Raw genomic sequence first — 22023 nt, forward strand, 5'->3', positions numbered from 1 at the left:
ATAATCACAATTAGTACTCACAATAACCTTGGGTAGGTATTATTTCCACTTTACAGAAGCCCAATCTGAGGTTTACAGGGATTAGGAACTTTCTAGTGGCCACACAGCTTTGGCAGAACCATGTACTTAGCTCTATACGGTCTCTCCTAAATTAAGTGCCATTACTTTGTTACTGGGTAGTTTAGTCATTTGTTGATGACTTTTCAGCATGACCACATCACTTCATTGTCAGCATAGTCTACAGAAGGACTGGACTGATTTCCTCAGGTAAACCTTCAAGCCAGCCTCCAAGTATGAATCATTGTGAGTCTTGACAGCTGATTATAACTTCAGACCTCTGATAACTTCACTTTCTCTTGCAGTTGGAGCAGCCGATGGACTTGGCTGTGCTGGAGGAAATCCAACAGGAGCTGACTGACCAAGGTGAACTCTGGGACTGGTCCTTCCTGCCTTTATCTAGCTACTCTAATGCTGACCTTTTTTCTGAACATACTTAGTTCTTAACACCCCTCCTGTAATTCCATCTTCAGTCAAGTGTCCAGAAGTCTCTGTTTTTACTCTGAAGTCTTGGCTGTCTGTCTTCCCAGTAATAAGAATCTTCAGTGTGCTAGGCCTTGTGCTCAGATTCTCCTTCCATGCTTATTTTCTCCTTGTGGCTACTCTGCAAGATAGTGTGAGACAGAAAAGACTGGTATCTTACATAGGATGCACAGCCAGTGGAGATGGGAAGCAAAATCAGTTTTATGAATCAAGTTCTCATGTTTATTCTACTATCCTACAGTACCTCTCTATTAATAGATTAGTAGTAATCTTGTCACTTTGCAGGATATAGTATATGATCAGATCTCTTGTGCTACCTAAGTTAAGTGCCTTCTCTCTCATCCATTCTTTACTGACTCGCCAGGGTCTTGTGAGAATCCACTCCCAGAAGCATCCATAGTATTGTAGAGTGTATAATTTAGCACCTTATATAATTCATTCATTTATTCCACATAGGCATATTTTGAGTAGGCTTAGTTTTTACCATCTGTAAAATAGAGATAATAGACCTATCCTATAAGTTTGTTTGTAGGCTTAAATAATATGTATAGAAGACTTAGAGAAGGGCCTAGCATAAAGCTTTCAACAAATGATAGCTATTATTATGAGGACACAAGAGCATGGACTCTTGAGCCAGATTTCTAAAATTCACTTCGCAGCTTTATCACTTTAACTTATGTGGCACTGGGCAAAGCATTTAATCTCCCTGTGCTTCAGTTTCTTCATCTTTAAAATAAGGCTAATATTAGTGAAAAAATTAATATATGTAAAGGACTTAAAATAGCATTTGGCACATTGTAAGTGCTATGCAAGTGTTAGTTATGATTGGTATTACTGACTCTCGTTAGACTGCAGATTTTTTTTTGTTGTTATCTTTTTTATGGATTCATCCTTCACCCTTACCTATAAAACCTATCATAGTCGTGAAGCAAAGGACTTACTAAATATTTCTTCTGGATTATATTTTAAAACTACAAAGTGATAAGGATTTACTGTGTTCTGCCATACTCAGTCATAAAGAATACTCTAGAACAGAGCTTGGTAAACTTTCTCTGAAGGGCCAGATAGTAAATATTTTAGACTTTATGGTCCATGATTTCTCTTTGCAATTACTCAGTTCTGCTGTTGCAGTATGGGGACGGCCATAGACAATACATAAACATATGAACATGGCTATGTTTCTGTATAACTTTATTTAAAAAACTGAAGGTGGGCCGGATATGGCCTGTGGGCTGTGGTTTGCTGACCCCCGTGCTAAAGTCTAGATTGTGAGCTCCTCAAGAGCAGAGACCAGTCTTTTACATCTTTGTACCCCATGCCTGCCACATAGTAGATATCATTGTGTGTTTGTTGAATGAATGAACACACAAGATTCTGAACAACACAGATTCTAAGTATATGGACATTGGGGAACAGATCACTTTATACTTAGCAGGGAGGGCCTGGGGTCAGAAATAAATGCCCTATAAGTATTAGCTTTTTCCAGCTCCCCCTGGGACTCTGACACCCTACATCTCTGCTTTTATGGCCTCTGGAGATGTGTGAAAGTTTACTCCTTGTCCCTTAGCCTCACTACTTCACCTCTTGTGCTCATAAGGAGAGGATGGACGGGAGGGGAGGGCTCCAACAAGAGGAAGCCTGATGGCAGTAAATATCTAGTGATTGGTAGCATGATTTTGCCTGAATTTTTCTCTGTGTGGATGAAGCCTTCGAAGGTGAAGTTTAGCATTAAAAACAGAGTAATCCAGGTGAATCATGGTGAAGCACTTAAACTGTCCATTGCCTTGCAGAACAGTCCATTATCAGTGAATATGAGAAGAGCTTGCAGTTTGATGAAAAGTGTCTCAGCGTCATACTGGCGGAGTGGGAAGCAAACTCCCTCATCTGTCCTGTGTGTACAAAGTAAGAGTTTTCCAAATCTTTTCAGCATTATTGGTTCCCATCCCCCACTCCAAGGTGGGTGGTATGTCCCCTCTCCCCAATTTGTTATCTGGAAAGATTTGGGTATCCTGGTCTGCTGGCCATGAAGTTCTGGGATCCCGATTCTGCCTCTAGGTACAACCTGAGAATAACAGGCGGTGTGGTCATGTGTCAGTGTGGCCTGTACATCCCATGTCATGTAAGTGTTCCACATACAGATTTTGAGTCACCTCTTTCCACATATATCTACTTTCTTTAAGAAGCTTCAGTGGTGTGCTGGAGCCAACTGTGCACATCTTTTCCCAACTCATGTTTAGTTCACCTTGGTAGCTTGAAATCAGCCATGGTGAGAGTATATACAGTATGGAAATTGTTAAGCACTGCAAATCAGGGTGTTCCCTGCTCCCTTCCCAGAGCCATTTGTTAAACACTTATAAATGTACCACTGCTTAAGATCTTTATAGACAGCCTAGTTTAGAATTGGAAGCTCTTGTATCTGATCTTCCATAAAAAATTTCCATATACGAGGACACTTACGTTCAGAATTTGTAAGCTTCAGTCATCTTAAAATACAGAAGGAGCCCTCTTATCTGACATGATGTGGACCGAAAGTTTGTCATTTGGTTAAAGTGGCGAATTATAAAAATGAAACATTGATAATACATTTTGAACATACAAATTTGCTTGCTAGTCCTTGAGTAGGACTCTCCTGATTGGAGAACTTAGTCTTTTTATGTAAACCACTCTTACAATGCATAGTTTAGAGTTTCCAGTTTTGTTTCTGTAAAGTGCATCAAGAAGCTGAGTGCACAACTTTAGGATTTTTCCTCCCTATCTTTTACCTAATTTAACAGTTTTTTTTAAAGCAACTCATTGTTTTCTAAACATTCCACTTATTATCACACATAAAAAAACCAACTTTATTTTCGTTCTTTTATTTCATTGGTTTACATACTGTGTACTTAAATTACTCTCAGTTTCAGCAGCAAGTTTAATTAGCACAAGCAAATCTGGGACCAAGTAATGCTGGCCCTTGGTAGGGATACAGTTCGCTGGTAGAGGCAGAAGTATAAGGGAGGCTCTGAGTGCTCCTGGTGCTATAAGTGACAATGTGTTTTATAGCAAGAGTGGAGAGCATTGGTTGTTCTAGAGAGGTGGTTAGATGGAGATTGGTTAAGAGATCTTTTTAGTACTATCATGAGCCCAATAGCGTATTTAAAGGTCCATGGAATCAAGCCATCACAGCGAGCCAATCATGAAGAATCAGGATTTTCAACCTGTTGACTATGAGGTAACTAATATTAGGTTGTAGTTTAACTTTTTTATTTTTTAGTCTCCAGAGTTGACAGAGCAGAAACTTCGTGCCTGTTTAGAGGTCAGTGTGAATGAGCACAGTGCACACTGTCCCCACATACCTGGGTTTTCAGTCACTGAAGGGACAGAAGAAAAGTCCAGTCTTCTCATGAGCTGTCTGGTAAGCCTCTCATGGGACCAGTGGTAAGACTGGATCAGTGTTTGGTTTTATTCCTACCCTAGTAAAAAATAGCTTGGAAACAGTTTATTTAAAAATTATTTAAAAATGCAGTTTATTTTCTGAGGATTTTACTTGAATAGAAAAGTGAAAGTAACAAGTCAGTTCAACTAAAAGGCCAGTCATTCCCTGAAAGAGGAAGAGTCAGGTAGCACAGGATTGTGGAGAGTGCATTGTTTTTGATAGGGATCCTGGCTGCACTGGCTACTCTTATTTGATTAGCAGCAGTGGTCTTAGATGAAGCTGATTATTTCATATTCATAAGACTGAATTAGGCCATCCTGGTATTAGTTTCATAGAACGATACAGAATAGGAAACACAGCAGGGCAGCATCAGGCTTGTCTCTTTAGCAAGAATTTCTCTAAGTGACAACTCAGGTGTGAGGGAATAGGACCACACAAGTAGGTAGAGAGCCACTCTGGTTTAGAAGCCTTAAGCTTACTGTAGGGACCAGTACCTTTTACAATAACCTATGGATATAGCTTCCATGTCCCAAGCAAGAAGAACTTTGAGATTGTGAGCAGTCTACACTTAGGGAAGTCTAAAACTTGGCTTCCTACTGGGTATTTATAGTTGATTCAAGGCCCTCTTATTCCAAATACAGTTTACCTATAGGAGTTGGTATTTTAAGCAACATTGCCCAGCAACACAGCCAACATTTCACTTTTATAAAGTTCTTCTGTAAGTTATTTAATTCCACTCATTCATTTAAAAAAAATGTAAAGGTCTATGGCCATGCCACCCTGGACAAGCCCGATCTTGTCTTATTTTGGAAGCTAAGCAGGGTTGGGCCTGGTTAGTACTTGGATGGGAGACTACCTAGGAATACCAAGTGCTGTAGGCGCTAAAAAAAAAAAAAAAAAAAAAATAATATAAATAAATAATAATAAAAAATAAAACAGATTCAGGTCTCAGCCTTTAAAAAAAATGTATTAAGGACTGTTTAAAATTCAAAAATATGCATTTTCTCCCAGAGCTCAAGTTTAGGATTAGTGATTAAGAGAATACAGAAAGCAAGTAGTAAGTACCCTTGGAGAGCCATCAGGGGAGGATCTAAGGGGGTTCAGAGGAGGTGATTTCATTTATGGATGAACTTCCTAAAGGAGGCATTTAACCTTGGCTTTGAAGTGTGGAATAGGATTTGGACATGTAGATATGGCAAGGCTGGGGAAGAGCATAAGTGGAAGATCCCCAGCTAACGTAAAGGTAGGGAGGCAGAAAATTGTGGAGTGTATATGAAAAGTATCACATTCTGCTTATCTGGAACTTTGGGTTTGTGAGGGAAAGAAACAGCATGATCTTATGAGAGAGTTAATATAGTTGCTGTGTATGTGAGATGTCTTGAGTCAGAAACAACATTTAAGAGGCTGTCCACTACTCTGTGGGAGAAGTGGAGAGGGCTCGAACTTAGGCAATAACAATGGTGTGGGTTGAATGGATGTGAGAGGCTTAGGAAGTGAATTGATGAAATTCTGTAGCCGCAGATGTCAGGGTGGAGGAATCAAAGATGCGAGGTTTCAAGGCTGGTTAACCGGGCAGTGGTGGGGCCATGTGTGGAAGACAAGGTTTGTGCAGAGAACTTCAGAGTTCAACTGTGGACATGCTGGATTTGAGATTTCTGTGAGACACCCAGGTTTTGGTAGAGTTAGGAGTGGAGCTGAGAGTAAGGGATAGCTTTAGAAGTTGCTTGCTTCTGTATGATTGCTAAAAGTCGTACGTGAGATGACAGTGCCAAAGGAGGACTTGTAGAAAAAACTAATGATGTATTCTTGGGCATTGCCTACATTTTCGCTTTAAGGGAACAAGTGGAGGTAAAGAACAGAGGCTGCAGAACAGAAGTATGGAAGGTGTGGACATTTCCCAAAGGAAGGAGTTGAGTGGGTAGTAGCACTCACCATAGGGATTGAGGTAGACATTGATGACTTTATATAGACGATTTCGGTGGAATCAAAGGGTCAGGTAGCTACCACCTGATTTCAGTTTTAGGAATTTGAGTGAGTAGGGAGCCAAGAAGTAGAAACAGTAACTGTATTACAGTTTTTCCAAGAAATTTAGCTATAAAGAGGAAGAAAGATATTAATTTGCCTTTTTAGAAGGAAGACCATTGAGTGCATTTGTAAATTGAGAAGGATTCACCGGAGGGCTAGGTGGTGGGAGTGGGTAGATAAGTGAGGAAATAAGGGCCTAGACCTACCAGAAGGGATGGGATTGTGGGGAAGGAGGGCAGTAGAATTAGATTTATTAAACACTTAACTGTGTGCCAAGTGTTCTATGTACATCATTTCATCACAAGGTGGATATTGTTCCCAATGTTAGGAACAGGAAACGTTCAGATGAGAAGATTTGGCCAAATGGTACTGCTACGAAAAGCTACATCTGGTATTGGAGCCCAGGTTTCAATGGTTATAGCACCCCTGCTATTTTCAGCTCCAGGGTCAGGCCTTGGTAGAGGGACATGGCTTTTTTCCAGATTGTATAGAAGGAGACACAGTGGGTGAAGTTTAGATAAAACCTGTCACTACTTCCTATAGATTATAGGTACATGCACCCTTCTGCTCCAGCCATCTAGAACTGCTTGTGGATTCTCAAATATGCAAGTGTTTTCGGGCCTCCATGCTCTTGTGCTATTGTCTGATATGCCTTTGGCTCCTCCCACTCAGCTCAAGGATCATTTACACAAATGTTATTGAGCACTGCTGTATGCCAGATAATCAGTGAAGCCTGACCCCTCATGCAGAATTGGCAGGTTCTTCTTGGGCTTCTACTCTGCTCGCTACTGTCTCTGTAGCACTGCTGCAGTTACCTGTTTAGAGCTTTGTTCTCAAGGGCAAGGACCATATTTTTATTCCTAGTCCTTGGCACATAGGTAGGTCTAATGTTTGGAGAAATGAGTTGAAGTAGAGGGAGGAGAGTTGAAGGGGCATAAGGTCAGATAGCTTTGGCTTCTGCCTTCTCAGTGAGATGAACAAGTGAGCCATTCAGAGTACAGTGGAACTGAGCTAGAGTGTGGAGCTCCTTGAGAGTGTGAAAGTTCCAGACCAAGTATTAGAGGGAATGGGTAGGACAATTAAAGAGGACGTGAAGCATTGCCTAGTTGCTGAGTGTCCACCTGCAGTTGTCTGCTCACCTGACATCAGTGCCTTGCAGCTCAGAGCAGCAACAAAGCCAAGTGGAGGGTGAAGTTTGGAAAGAGTGCTGTGGGAAGCATCAGCAGTTGTAGGACATGATTGACAATGCTGGCTCTTGGGTGGGCAGGGAGACCATTGTTGGGCCCTGAGGGCAAAGGAGGAGGGTGTCATAGCAAAGGTGAAACAGGAAAGGACAAAATTATATTCAGTAGCCTATGCCAGAGTTTACTGTTTTGAAAGGTAGGTCATTTGGAATGCTCTAGAGTTCCAGTGTGCCACTTATCTGGTTTCACTTATAGGGAAACCATGGATCATTGGGTTCAATATCCAGTGAGGTCAGGCTATAGGGTGTTTCAGCATAGATGGCAAGGATGAGGAAGATAGGTGTAGGTTACAGAAAGTGGGTATATATAGCCATAGGGACTTGGAAAATTTGAAATGTGAGGAGCGGTTAAGGGTAGTCATAGGGATGCAATGGGCTAGACCACCAGAAATCCAAGTATATTACCTAAAGAAGTGTAGAGTCAAGGTTAAACACAGGGTTCCTTAGCATAGTGGTGTGGCTGAGCTGTCAAGGAATCAGGTGTCAGTTTTATACTTTAAGTGTTGACTGATTGTTAGGGGAAACCATGCTAGAATTAATGGGCCTCCAAGTTTTGATTGTGAGCATGCATGGTTTGTACCTCCCTATGGCACATGCTTGTTTATCTTGTCCTATGTTGAAGAGACCTCACCTCCTTGCTGGGCTATAAAAGCTGCCATCTCTGAGAAGTTTGAATAATCTTTCTGGTCACTGGTTTCCTGAGGGTGAGGATATTTGATTAGTCCATCTCTAGGATTTGATCTTAGCTTAAGACTGCATTGCTGCTGCTGGTTTCAAAGGAAGTTGTTTTGAGGTCAGACTGAGGTACATTGAAGCCTGAGAACAGGACTCGTCAGCAGCCTCTAACTACACCACTGAACTATTTCACAATTGTAACTGAACTCGGCATCATCTCATGTCGGAATTCTAATTGCAGCATAAATGTTATTACTGATTACAACTTTTAATAACATATTGAGACAAAACAATTTAAGCTAACTTTTTTCTATTTAAATCCAGGCTTGTGATACTTGGGCTGTGATCATCTAAAGCCAGCCTTTACGTCATTCTACTGGGTTGGAAACAACTTGTCGCATCTAAGAAGGGGCCTTGTAAATACAAATTTTTAATTTATAACTTATTTTATATTAAAACTTTTCAAATGTCTCTGCTCTTGGTATTTTGTAATGCAGGTTGAAGGGGGAAGGAATAGAAATAGAAAAGACAAATCACTTTAGAGGAGATAAACCAATTTTATTATCCATCATTATGTTATACAAAAATCTAGAAATGATAGATCTGTAAAGAAATGAGTAGTAAATAAGAGGGCAACAAATAATTTAAATTTGAATTATTTTCCATGATATTAGGATGAAAACCATTTCAAAGCACACGTCTGGCTTCAGAATAGGTTTTGTTGATTGGCCAAAGCCTGCCATAAAATAAAGGTGTTCAGCGTCTTGTGTGTTCTACTGGCTCTTGACAAAACCTTTGAGGTCTTCAAGAAAAGTAATGTACTCCTGGTGCTCTAGGGCTGTGCTGAGCTCCACTAACTCATCCGCAAAAGTATTGTCCACCCCTCGGTCCGCAAGGAAATCCATTAGGTGGTCATACAAGGCCTAGAAGGAGAAACAACATTAGTTTAAGAAGAAAATGCTTCTGTCTTTCCTTGGACTAATTAAAATGCTTCTTTGTTTTTCCTTGAACTAGGACCCTCCCCTGCTAAGGCCCAAGGGCACCCCATCTTATCAAGCACTCACCCAGTCCAGGGAATCTGTGTTGAGTGTGTAATTTGTGTCCTTCCAGTCAGACTCGCCGGTGGACTGAAAGCTCACTTCCCTGATAGAGAAAATGTCACTCTCGTCCTCCTCTTCTTGTCCAACCTGACAAGAGACAGTAGTTGGGGAAACGGAAGGGTTTTCTTGGACAAGCCAGACTTATGCAAAGAAAAGGGACTATTTATAGGCTGAAACTAACCAGATTTTAACCTCATCCCCTATATCTGCTCCCTCATCCCCCATACCTCTTTTGCGCTGCTTTGCTGATCTAAGTTAGAGTAAGGTCTCTAGAAGTAAGGTCTTTAGAAGCCCTACTTGTCCCCAGGGATGCCAAAGTGCTAGCACCCCGTCCTCAATACCTCATCTTCTGGATAGTGACAGTCCAGCACAAGGGCCTTCTTGGTACCATTCTTTATGACTTCAACCACGAAATTGGGAGTAGATGTCAATTCAGGCTGGGGAAACAAAAGTCAGTCAGTATATGCCATTGTTGGCAGGGGTTGGTTACCTGGACCAATTCAGGGGGTTTGGCCGTCACTATTATAATATTATTTAGCTATTTTTAAAGTCTTATGCTATAGCATTTCCAAATAAGGAGCCTAGAATCTTTAACAGTATTAAAGCCACATACCAGCTCATTCAGGAGGCTGGGCTGAATTCTTCCTATTGATCTTTTCTAGAGTTAAAGACTATGTTTTAGAGGGTACAGTATATTTAGTTCAGTATTTCACTTCTGTTAGCACTCAACTTGTTTAAATAACATACTAGATTTTGAATTAAGAAATCTGAATTTCAGCCCTAGTTATGTGCCAATTAACTATGATCTAGGTTTTTCCTTAATCTTCCTGGGTCTGTTTCTCCATCTATAAACTGCAAAGCTGGCCCAAAGCTTCAAGATCTCTTTCCAACAGACTGTTTTGGGATCTTCCTATAGCCCAGGACCAAAGGCTGATGCATCTAGCTAAATGGCAGTCCTAATGTATGAATAACAGCAATTTTCCCTTTGATGGTGAGCCATCCGATGTCAGAGAGATCCTAGTCAGGGTGGCTGAGATAGCACACCAGGGAGCTGTGCTCTCTGTGCTAGTTCATGAGACAATACAGATGTGGCCCTTATACCAGCTAGTTTCTAGGCAAGACACACTGCTTCTTAAAATTTTTGGAGACTGGGCACCATCCACGTCCAACTAAGAGGACCAGCAATATAAGACCTTGCCAAAATCTCTGATGTTAAATCTCTGATGCACTGGCAGCTTTGCTACTCTGGTTAAGTGGCTGGTGTTTATTTCCAGCCCATGATATGTTAGAACATACCTTAGAAACACTCCAAATGATAATCTTTGATATCAAACATCTTCCCCCATCATGGAAGGAGTAATTAAGACAGATTCCGTTACCTTCCATTAGGAGAACACAGGCCAAACTATAAAGCCTAATCCTATAGATGGCAATTTACTCAGTCCCTGGGAAAGAAAAGGGGCCATACATTCCTGGTGCTGAAGCTGGCCAGAAACTGCTGCTCTAGAAGTAGAGTCCCAAGGATGGTTGTTCTCTGCATTCTCTTTCCTTCTAGCATTAGAGAAATTAAAAACAAAAACAATGCTCCTCTAAGCCCCTGGAAGCCTGTCAGAACTCAGGAGAAAAGCTGGTTACAAGCTTACTTCCTGTTCTTCAACCTTCTGCCCTTGAGAGGGCTCCTCCTCCCCATCAAATGTTGGTGGGATGCTATTGTTAATGTTGAAAGTGACAGTGATCCTACAGAGGTAAAACACAACAGACAAGGTATAGTAGTATTTTTCAATTACAGTTAGCAGTCAATATGTTAGTTTCAGGTATATAGCATAGTAGTTAGACATTTATATAATTTACGAAGTGATGCCCCCCCACATGTCCACCTGGCACCACACAGTTATTACAATATTACTAACTGTATTCCCTTTGTACTACTTTACATCCCTGTGACTATTTTGTAACTGCCAGTTTGTACTTCTTAATCTCTTCATCTTTTTCACCCAGCCCCCTTCCCAACAAAGGAATTTTAACTGAGTAAATAAGTATTGAGGTCTGCTATAGTTGAAACAATGTCTCTATCCTAGCTGTTTTTATATCTAAAGTCTACATCCCACCCTGGAATGGATTTAGCAGGACTGAATTTGCCTAGTATGTGCCAGGTGCTGGAAGTCAAACCAATAGACCCAAGTTTATTTCAGCCAAAAAGAACCATGTGTGGACTACTACCAGGCCAGCATCCAAGGGCTCACTGCCAACTTGTGTCCACTGGTTATCTCCAGGCAGCTGACATTGCTCACTGGTTTTTCCAGGGCATCCTCCAGTGGTGGTGAGCAGCTGAGAAGCGGCTGGGATGAAATAGCTGCCTCCTTTAAAAAGCTTTTCTCCATCAGAAAATCTGCCCCTCGGAGGATAGGAAGAAGGAGCACTGGAGTGTTGCATCAGCTAAGGACCAAGAGCAGTGCTGGCTCCAGGAAGGGGAAGCCTCACAAAGAACAATACGCTGCAGTACAGTCATTCTTCAGAGTACTGTGGGAAGTTTTATAATCACAAAGCAGGCCAGAAACACTAATGACAATTTTAAAGTGTAAGAATCCTCACCTGTCATATCATGTCTCAAAGTTTGAGTCGAAATGAAAAATAATGTGAGATTTGGAATTAGCATTGCTGGGCTGTGCGACTCCAGCAGGCACTATTTGCATACAACAGCACACTGTAACTGCTGCTTTCTGAAGCTGTGCTAACTGGCTGCCTTGCCAGGAAGCCACTTTTCCATAGATCGAATGGTGGTTTGAGGTTCAGCCACAATATCTAATGATGACCAAACTGAGCTCCTAAAACATTATTTACAATGGCCCCAAACTGGCTATGACTCACCCTAGGAAAATGGTTTAGGTTGAAGTTACAGTATGCACAATTGACCTATAAGTGAGACTAAACACACCATACTGCTAGGCAAAAAATAATCCAAACCCTACTTCACAATATATAAAATCCACTCAAAATGGATCACAGACTTAAAACAGCTGAGCTAGGTCAAAAGCTCCCCATCTAATGGTAACCATCTTGTTATAAATAAGTACACGTCTTGTATTTTCACTTATTGTAAACATTAGGGAGCAGAGGCCTTGTTTTACTCAGCCAGAGCCTGTAGTTCAGTGAGTCAAGACTATAAACCTGAGATCAAACTGATGCTGTCAGTACTATAAGAATTTCTAAATCTGCATGCCTGGATTTAGGTAGGGGCATGGCCTCCACCACCAGTAGGGGTTTACTGAATGTCTCTAGTGGTTCAACAGACTTCTAGCTACATACTTTTGTTCTACCTCCTTACTGTTTCCTTAGTAACCAGCCCACAGGAAATTTATGTGCAGTGAATGAATTACCTGGAACATATGAAATTATCCAAATGAATCCTGTATCTTGGAAACCACGTGTCAAAGTACCTGCCTTAAGCTATTCTGGGAATGACTCAGGGCAGGTCCTGTAGGGTCATGGATTTAGGGCCCTGGAAGAGATGCCTCTAGTACTTACTTTTCTCCAGCAACATTCCGCACTAATTTAGCTTCTGTCCCATTCACTTCCAGCTCCCAACCTCCAGACATCTTGGGGAGGGACTTATGCTTCTGTATTTTCTTTTCCTCCTTAATTTCATCATTCAGGAATTCAACAAAAGCTTTGTCCCCTACAATGAAAGTCCATCAATTTAAAACGTATAAATGACCTAGGTTACTCTAGCCAGAAATCTGTTAATCCTTCTCTGGGGAGGTAGCTCATCTCGTATACACTAAGCCTCCTTTTCTGCATCTGTAAAAAATACCTAATACTGTAAGAAAGCTGTGATTGATTCTGGAGAAGTGATTTGCGACAGTGAACTCATTACGACGTTTCACACAAAGCAAGAGAGTTCCAATAAAACTTCTTCCACTTGCTAAAAGGCATAACCACACTACTTTCCACCACAACCTTGGGCCTTCCCGAAAGTTCCTTTTTTGAAAGACAGGATAAAGTAGCCTTCCAGGGCTTAACTGTATATCTCGCCCCAAAATAAAACACTTAAGAAGATGGGTGAAGAGGGGAAATGTGATCACACGTGGGTTTCACCTTCTGGTTGCCAATCACTTGGGAAAATGTTCTGGACCTCATAGGGCGGCTCCGGGTGGCCCACTCGTGGTCTACACTCCTCGGCCTCCGCCCTCCATCCTATCCAGGAATCTACCGCTCACGGCCCCGGCCCACGCGAGCAAACTCACCTTCCGTATGCAGCTCACTGCAGCCACAAGCGCAAGGCTCGCGAGGACGCAGGAGGCTGGGCCGCCGCGCAGACCCCGCGCGCACGCTGAGGACCCCAAAAGGCCGGATGCACGGCCGCGGCACCGGCTGCAGCAGCGGCCGAAGCGGCGGGGGGGAAGCGGCCGCGCGGAGGCCGGCGACGGCAGAGCCCAAGGCGCGGGGCACACAGCGCAGCAGAGGTAGCATCTCGGAGAAGGCGGCAGACACGTGCGGATGAGGACAACAAGGTCCAAAGCGCCCCCTGACCGAGCGCACCGCCGGAAGTCCCGCCCCCTCCCGGGAACCACTTCCGTACCGTCAGTTTGCAAGTCAAAGGCACCGTGGGCAGAACCTCGCCCTCTGCTGGCTGCCCGCGGCTCAGTCTCCCGAGGGCCTCAAATCCAGTAACTGAACTTTTTAGCTGAGTCCACCCGCCTGAGTATGGTGTGCAAGGCTTTGTTTAATTTGCCAGAATCACTCTTCTCCAGTGGCTGCTTACGCTCTCCAAATTTCCATCTACTGTTCTCAAAGCACGCCAGGTTTTCTATAACTTCGTGGAATACACTCTTGCCGCCGCCAACAACCTAACGACCAGCCAGCCTTCAAGGTCATCTCCCTTAAGATGCCTTCCTGGAACCTCCTTTTATCTTCCATGAAACAGAACTCACGCCTGTGTACCCCCAGCCCCATACGTTTCGTTCTTTTCTAAGGAGAAATCTTCTGGCATTGCTGGTTTACCTAGCAGCCTTCCCTCACCCGCAACAGGCTGGGAGCTCCTGAAGGGCTAATTCCTGCGACCTTCTTTCTTCATACCCTCCAAGCTTGCTCTCAGGTTCTGATGGGATATCATTTTTCTAGGGGCAAGAAGCCATACGCTACAAAATATTTAAGAAATGATGTTCCTACCTTACCAGTACACACAGAATAGATGATAGAAAGTCTTCCCAATTGGTGGCAAAGATAAGATTAATAATTTATTCTAAACAGCATTCTGTAATTAAGGAGACTCTAGAAAGAAGCCATACTCATCATGTACAAGATTCATTTTTAATGATTTGATAGTCATGTGCAAATTTGAGCATTATATACAAGAAGTGATGTTTCTATAGAGCTATGTCTATTTAAACAATACCAGATTCTTAAAATACAACATAAACCTGAACCAACTTGATTTTTCTGTGCCCCCCCCCACCTCCCGCAAGTTATTCTGGTCAAATAAAATATAATCAAATCCTTGTTTCCTGACAGGTGCACTGTTTGCTTTAATGCTCAAGAAATGGTATTTTAGATGCCTAGCCATGGTTCCAAGCAGTTCTTGACAGCTGGATTAAATGGATTTATCACAGTACATAAAAAGTTTTACCCAGAGCAAAAACTTGCCTCCATTCTGGCATCTATTTACAACCAGCGGAGATGCAACACAGGGTTTTTAAACAAGGACCACCAGGTGTTGGCAGTTCTTCCCCTGTAATAAAAACCTGTGTTCCTCTGGATGTTCCACTCTCCATGATTAGAATAAGACACAACACCTGAGGCATACGATCTGTTTGAAGTGGATCTATTTACATGAAGCTGCTTGTGGGAGCTAGCAATCTGCCCAGACACGGATTTCATAGGTTGGACAAAATGTGGCACACCATTAGAGATTTTACCAATTGAAAGAGAGTAGCTCAAGATTAAACTGCAACATCATTGTGCAACATTTAACTTTAAGAAAGTTTAAATTTAAAATGTACTATCCCCTGCAGCTCAATATAAATATTTCTTTGTAGTAATATGTGGTCAGAATGGGTTTTCCAATCTGATTTAATCCCTGAGTAGCTATGTTAAAAATTAACTTTTTAAAAAGCCCAATAAAAATCTACTGTATTAAAACCCTACCAGAATGTTACAGTGGTAAATATATTCCAGTATAGAAACATTAAAGCTACTTAGAATCTATTTACATATACTTAGAAGCTATTTATCCCTTATTCCTGCTCAGAAAGAATTTACACTTCCAGAAACTCTTTAGGTACTTAAGTTGGACACAAATTATTCCAAGTTCTACTTGCCCCAAAGAACACTTCTTGATAATTTGCCAAGGAAAATGATAAGTCACCCCACTATTTTTTACAAGCATGATGAATGTTTGATTAAAAATACAGTATTTTCTTTTTCCAAGTCACACTAAACATCCTAGGCTTCTATTAAATAAATGAGAATACATACATTTTAAAAACCTTCTGAAAAACTTTTCAGAAAGTCAGCAATGGTAAAAACAAGCCAATCTGAGGAAGAGTCAGCCAAGTCTAAGTATTCAATAAGATAGGGTATATAGAATTTGTCAAATCCTATTCTGTTGAATCCTATTTGGCCTAAATGTAACTATTTCTAACAGAATTAAATCAGAAGTGCCCAGAGAGCCCTGAACACTAGGTAAAAGCTTGACTTCTCAGGGCCATTGGGCTAGTGCTCAAAAGCCTGATTCGGTCTTGAAGTACTTAGGCGTGGACAGATGAGACCCAGAATGGGGCGCTCCAGCAGGTTACAGTCTTGAAGAGTTCACTGGATCTGGAATAAAGAGACTGACCACTGTCTCTGAAGGATCTCTGTTTGGCCCCCTGACTATAAATTGCATGATTCACTTTCAGTCATCTTTAAGTAATGACCAAAATATTGTACATGTGTGTTTAGACCAATGAAGCAAAATAAAAGGACTAAATCTTGGCTTCTAGGGCAAGACATCTGGGGGAAGATCATTTACTCTTGAAAATTAAATAGCTAAGAAGAATCTTTGGTGACTTTTCCCTTCTTAAAATATGAGAACAGGAAGAGACTGTGGAGACCCTCTAATTCCCTCTCAGAAATGTAGAAACTGAGGATTAGAGAGGGGTGACTGGCACAGTTAGAAAGTAACAAAGCCAGGTTGTCCTCAAGTCTCAAGGAAGGAAAGAAGATCATAGAAAATAAGATGCAAGACTATAAACACCAGCTGTGGTGGATGGGATGAGCCAATGTTGTCTGGGTTCTCACTGATCATTCGTCTCTCCCCCTCAACCCCAACAGCTCTCTGACCAGAGGCCTCAAAAGAAGAGAAATGGCTGAAATGTGGTGCAGAGACTTTCCTTATGCTCACATATTTATATGGGCCCAGTTACAGAGAAAAATGGCAACTGGGTATGTCAGAGGCCATCACCCTACAAGGTCAGTTTCCCATATTTACACTTGACATGATTCAGAAGATATAAATCAACCTTCACCTAGGAAACTTTCAGGTCTCATAAAAGCACAAATGGGGGTATAAGCCACAGAGGCACCAGGAACGAAGGGACACAGCTCAGCAACCTGAGTGTGCTTCTTTATTACACTCTGCTGGAGGCAGCAGAGTCCACTCCCTAGGGAGGAGGTTCAGCAGGGGCATCCAGCCCATGAGGTAAGAGACAAACAGCATCAGCCTCCTGAAACCTCTATGGAAGTCAGTCTCTTATGTTTTCTATTTAAAAACTTCATACGGATAGACATTAAAATAGATTCAAGGATAACATCGAGCTTTGTGCTCTCCTATGGTCCTCTTCCAGAAAGTCCTCCTTAGTCACAAGAACTCGGGGCATTTTGTTGTACCGAATTCACATCATGTAAAAAGTAATAACACCAAACTCACAATTCATCATGTTCACGTGGGCCAGGCACAGCTCTGGGTACTTCCATTTTCTCTAAACCTCACGACACCAACCCTATAAGTATTATTATTACACCCAGTTAGCAGATGAGGAAACTGAGGCTCAGAAGTTAACTATGTCACCCAAAGGCACCCAGCAAGAACCAAAAGCATAATTTTGATGGTTTCAAAGGTATAAATGGTAGGTGCATAGCTACATGGTTCAGTCTTAGGAGTTTAAACAAAGACGCTTGTGAGCTCCTGGAAGTCAGGCACATTCTGCTACATTAAAACCTGCTGCCTCTCTAGGTGCCAAGCTGGAAGTCAGTTGTGAGGATGGCGATTGTCCTAGCTCCCAGTTCTGGCAACAGCCTAGGGTGGCTCAGTTTCTGGCTGTTCTCAGCTTCCTCCGGAAGTACTCGGGGGCAGCCTCATACAGCCACTCGGCGTCCACTACGCAGAGGTCTCGCATGTAGCACTTGTTGGTGTGGAGCAGCTCAGTGTACACGACGCAGGCTGGCTTGCAGTGGAAGAGGACGGACGAGGGGTGGATGGCCACTGGCTGGTGGGTGTCTGTAGTGGCATAAGTACCGTCTGGCTGAAGCTCAGCGGTGCTCATGAAGAGGCTGTGAGCCAGGCAGCGGCGGACACTCTCCGTGTCTCCTCGGGATGACATGATTGGCATTGACATCTGTTTAAGGAGGAAGCAAGATATGGAAAAGACCCAAAACATATATACTGCTCAGCACTGCATAGTCTCTGGAGCAACTGCATCTAAAATGCAGCCCACACTGCAAGCCTAACAAAGTGGATGTTGCCATTTGGAGGTGATTTCCTCAAATGCCTTAGAGATCAGCATGGGTGGGAAAGAGGCCCAGTTAAAGGAGCGTGGACTAAAAATGGGAAAACCACAGCCTGGGAGAAGAGGGACTGGGAAGGAGACTAATATAAGATGCCAAACCACAGACAGGTTAGGTGAGTCAGCACCCACCCCTTCATAGAAATATCTCCCAGGTCATCCCAGGAAGGGAAGGCCTTTCCTTCTGACTTCAACTGCATCATTCATCATCTCCTCAATCCCATCCATCCACACACTACTGCCACATTAAGCTCCGTCCAGCACAGCTTGAGTCATTCCTCATCCACCGAAAAACATTCGATGTCTCCACTGCTCCTGGCAAAGCAATGCAAGCTTCAAATTGTGAATGAGCCTCCTCAGGTCCTCCAAAATCAACTGCCTTCTCTTCCCTAGGCCCATTCCATGAGGGTGCCTTCGTATGTGTCTCCTAGGAGACAGAACACCCCTCAGCTCCACGGTGAAAGTGCCAGTCATCAGTGTCTCCTAGCTCACCACCCACTGAGCAGGTCACATCACCTTATATTATACCCCAGACCACAGCTGAACCAGTGGTGAACACTTGCCTGATCCATACTGGGCCAGTTTCTCTCCTCCAGGCATCTGGAGTCTGAATATGGGAAACCTGACCAATCCCTGTTAGTCTCTTGAGTGGGAGGCCAGGAAAAGCAGTCACTTATGTGCTGAAGCAGAAGGTGAGAGGGGGGAGACACGCAGAGAACAGCCAAAATGAGAGGTCAAGCAGGCCCAGAGAAAGCTGTGCTGGCTCCTGACAGCCTCTTCTGGTTCCTCATTCCAGTCCTTGTGGGGCTGGACTATCTCCTGCCCATAGGTTCCCAGAGATACCTCTTTATTCCCATTTTTTCCATTTAAGGTAGCTCATGAGGTTTAGTTCTTTGCAATCAGCTGATCCTGGCCTGATGAAGACATTATTTCCTCATCTGTCAGGATGTAGCTCAGGATCACCACCCCCAGGAAGCCCAGAGTCCTACTGCTAACTGGTAGTCTCCTCTTTCAGTCTGCCAGCTCCACTACTCACTGGCTGTGTGATTTGGGGCAAATTACTTAACTTCCTTAGGCTCTAGTTTCATCATCTGTAAAATGGGAATAACAACAGAATCAACCTTATGGGGGTGAAGTAAAGATTTCAAATAAAGCAATCACATGAAAAGTTCTTAGAACAGTGTCTTAATAATTATTTCATAAACATATGTGATTATAATTATTACTGGCTCCTCACATGAGTTATTCGTGTATGTATGTGTGTGTGTGTATATATATATATATATATATATATATATATATATATACACACACACACACATATATACATACATATACATATACATACGCACATGTCAGATTGTCCCTCTAGATTATTCCTTAAGATGCTTGGTCTTAGGCAGATTTGTAAAACCCTTGGACTTTGATCAGGGTCTGGCATATAAAGAGAGGCCTGGTCAGCTACTAAAGCTTCCTAAGTCAGAACTAACAGAGGAGCACCACTTCTACTGTCATTAATAAACAGAAAACTCAAGAAACCAAGAGATGGTCTGGAAAGAAAACTGTCCAAGGGCAAGCAGGGTTAGAAAAATGTGTATAATTCAGAACACAGCAAGCTATTATGGAAAGAAATAGCTTCAGTGCTAACAAGAGGCCATTGGTATAAGACACAGGTTGGGTACAGGCAATACTCTCCTAGGACTGTGCAGACGGTATGCACTGAGGTGGCTCTCTCAGAAGGGGCCTGATGAACAGATCTTCACCAGAGTTATTTATAACAGCAAAAAGTGGGCACTTTCAGTGCTCAGCAAGAGGAGATGCTTCCATAAACTACTGCTACTTCTGATGTAAAATGTGGAGTGTCCTTCAATCATTAAATATACGCATGACAGGAGTTTAAACCATCATGTACTCTAAGAGGGAATATAAGCTAATAGAAAACTTTCTGGTAGATGATTTGGCAATAACTATTAAGACTCAAATTCACCATCCATGAATTCATCATTCTATGTGTACCAGGCCACAAACATATGTAGGAGGATGGTCATTATAATCTAAATGACCATCATTAAGGGCCTGGTTAAGTAAAACGTAGTGGATACAATGAAATGCTATGAAGTCACTCAAAAGAATGAGATAGACACATACAACGAAAGACAACCCAGACACACTCAGTATTTAAGAAGTCTACCAAGTGGGAAAAAGCAAGTTGCATATTTGTTTTAAAAAGAAAATTTTACATATATATCCATGTGTATGTATACACACACATACACAAAAACATACACACACAGGGAAAAATTCTAGAAGGATCTATTCCAAATTGTTAACAGTGGTTTATCTTTGGAGGCACAGGAGACTTTGAAACTTTTGGTGTTACATATCACTATTTTCTGCACTGCATCAATTTGTAACAATTATGCACTGCTTTTGTAATCTCAAAAAAAAGACATTCCTACTAAAAAAAAAGTCTTAGGAAGAATTCTAACATTGGAAAGTTGGAAGTTGAGTATAAATTATATATACAATGTAACTTAATTGCATAATAAACATTTAAAAACAAGGCTATGAGGAAATAGATCAAAATAGAGGCAGAATTGGTAATTTTTACTTTCTTCCTTATTTAAAAATTTTCCTACAAGAGTTTCTTTTGCAATCACTAGCAATAAGCAATTAAAAATTTTTCACCTAGAAAAAAGTGACAGTTTAGTTCCCCTCAAAGAACAAGGCAGAATACCTTTAAGCAGATATCCCTCAACTGTGCTCTGACTTCAGCTACTAGCATCATATTCTTGCTGTTGACAAAATTCTCTTTGCACCAATCCTGAAAAGGAGAAAAAAAGATATCACAACCATCTCATTTCCATGGAGAAAATAATATAACATTTTAGCACATAGTTTAATTCAGAGTGAAAACTTCAGTTGCCAAAAATAAATACAGGAAAATATCTTTATATCAAAAAGCATGAACCATAAGAAACAATATTAATAATTTAAACTAAAGTAAAAGTAAAAATTTTCTTATATCAAGTCACCATGAAGCTACAGACAGAAGTGTGCATCACTATACCCAATAAAGGAAATATACCTCCAGAACACATTAAAAACACACACACACACACACACAAAAACTCCTACAAATCAATAAGAAAAAGACCAATAATCTAGTAGAATATAGACAAAGGATAGGAATAGACCACTCAGAAGATTAACTAGAAATGACTAGTAACCAATAAACTTACATAAGGATTCTAAGTCTCCTGAGAAATCAAGGCAAAGTAGTTTAAATAGCTGAGATACTATTTGCATCCATCAACTTGGCAAAAATTAAAGTCATTTCAACTAAAAGTTGGAGAAGATGGACCTTATACATATCATGGGGAGTATAAAAAGCTGGAGAAGTTGGATCTTATACATATCATGGGGAGTATAAAAAGGGACTGACAACTCTGGGGAGCCACATGCCAGCCTGGTCAAGCTGGATGCAGCTGGTCCACTCCTGGGTGTTGACCCCAGAGATTCATCCCGTTGTGGACAAGGAGACCTGTACAAATGTTCACTGCAGTGCTGAAAGTGGAAACAAGCTGCAAAGAGGGCAGTGTAAGAACTTATAGTACTTAATGTTCATAGATATGAAGCAAAAGTATGTTATCATCCATGAGAACACATTCCAACTTCAGGACAGTAGTTAAATAGAGAGGAAGGAGTGGGATAGGAGCAGGGCAGGGATGTTGCTGTATAAATCTACAGCATTTCATTTCCTTAAACTGAGGCAAATATAGCAAAATATTCACAGCTGCTAAAAGTGGGTGGCAGCTTTTTTTTTTTTTTTTTAAGAATTGACTATATTAAAATGCAGATGAAATTAAATCATGGAATAATTATTGATTGTATTGATAAATGAAACAATATACTGCCATTTTCCATCTTGTTCTAAGGAACTGAAATGTCATACAAGCAAAAATTACGATTAAGAAAATTAGAAGCAAGTGGGGAAAAAATCCATTTGGTAGTTAAGGAACTGGGTCACTAAACACTTAAACACTTAACTAACTTGCTCACGTTAAGTACGAGTTAAACACAGGCAAAGTGAAAGGCAGGAATTACATTTCTTTCCTCGTATTGTCCTTGTACGCAGATGTTTCTGAAATGACATCTGGCATTCTTTTTGTGGCTCTTTTGGTGATTCAGCCAAAAAAGGGAAGATCCACTTAAACCACATGTCTGAAAGGAGGGATCATCAGAGAAAAGGAATGAGACAAG

The 22023-nt window shown here is 41.6% G+C and overlaps 3 protein-coding genes and 1 pseudogene across 9 annotated transcripts in view; 2 read left to right on the forward strand and 2 right to left on the reverse strand.

Moving 5' to 3' along the window:
- The window catches only part of RPAIN (RPA interacting protein), a 12652-nt gene extending 4283 nt beyond the window's left edge, over positions 1-8369 (forward strand). For 3 of the 6 annotated variants that reach the window (XM_011359746.2, XM_011359747.2, XM_011359745.2), the window contains exons 4-7: positions 2331-2442; positions 2596-2659; positions 3794-3934; positions 8223-8369. In XM_011359746.2, coding sequence (XP_011358048.1) covers positions 2331-2442; positions 2596-2659; positions 3794-3934; positions 8223-8252 — 347 coding nt within the window. In that variant the 3' untranslated portion in view covers positions 8253-8369. Of the gene's footprint in view, positions 1-362; positions 424-2330; positions 2443-2595; positions 2660-3793; positions 3935-8222 lie in introns of all 6 variants that reach the window. The other 3 variants (XM_023530422.1, XR_002780227.1, XM_023530423.1) reach the window with 3 other exon arrangements.
- On the forward strand, positions 4718-4836 carry LOC111739495 (annotated as a pseudogene).
- Positions 8370-8435: 66 nt separating the features above from the next.
- Positions 8436-13545, reverse strand: C1QBP (complement C1q binding protein). The gene is made up of 6 exons (XM_011359751.2): positions 13243-13545; positions 12524-12674; positions 10642-10735; positions 9340-9435; positions 8963-9085; positions 8436-8821 (listed from the first exon to the last, which is right to left on the reverse strand). The coding sequence occupies exons 1-6, from the start codon at positions 13466-13468 to the stop codon at positions 8672-8674; spliced, it is 840 nt and encodes a 279-aa protein (XP_011358053.1). The 5' UTR covers positions 13469-13545; the 3' UTR covers positions 8436-8671.
- Positions 13546-14289: 744 nt separating this feature from the next.
- The window catches only part of DHX33 (DEAH-box helicase 33), a 23512-nt gene continuing 15778 nt past the window's right edge, over positions 14290-22023 (reverse strand). Inside the window, exons 11-12 of one of the 2 annotated variants that reach the window (XM_011359752.1) lie at positions 20498-20584; positions 14290-17592 (exon numbers count right to left, since the gene is read on the reverse strand). In XM_011359752.1, the coding sequence (XP_011358054.1) occupies positions 17284-17592; positions 20498-20584 (396 nt within the window). In that variant the 3' untranslated portion in view covers positions 14290-17283. Of the gene's footprint in view, positions 17593-20497; positions 20585-21695; positions 21978-22023 lie in introns of those variants that run through there. The other variant, XM_023530421.1, reaches the window with a different exon arrangement.

This window comes from Pteropus vampyrus, unplaced genomic scaffold (genome assembly GCF_000151845.1).
Source record: "Pteropus vampyrus isolate Shadow unplaced genomic scaffold, Pvam_2.0 Scaffold50, whole genome shotgun sequence".
Lineage (NCBI taxonomy): Eukaryota > Metazoa > Chordata > Mammalia > Chiroptera > Pteropodidae > Pteropus > Pteropus vampyrus.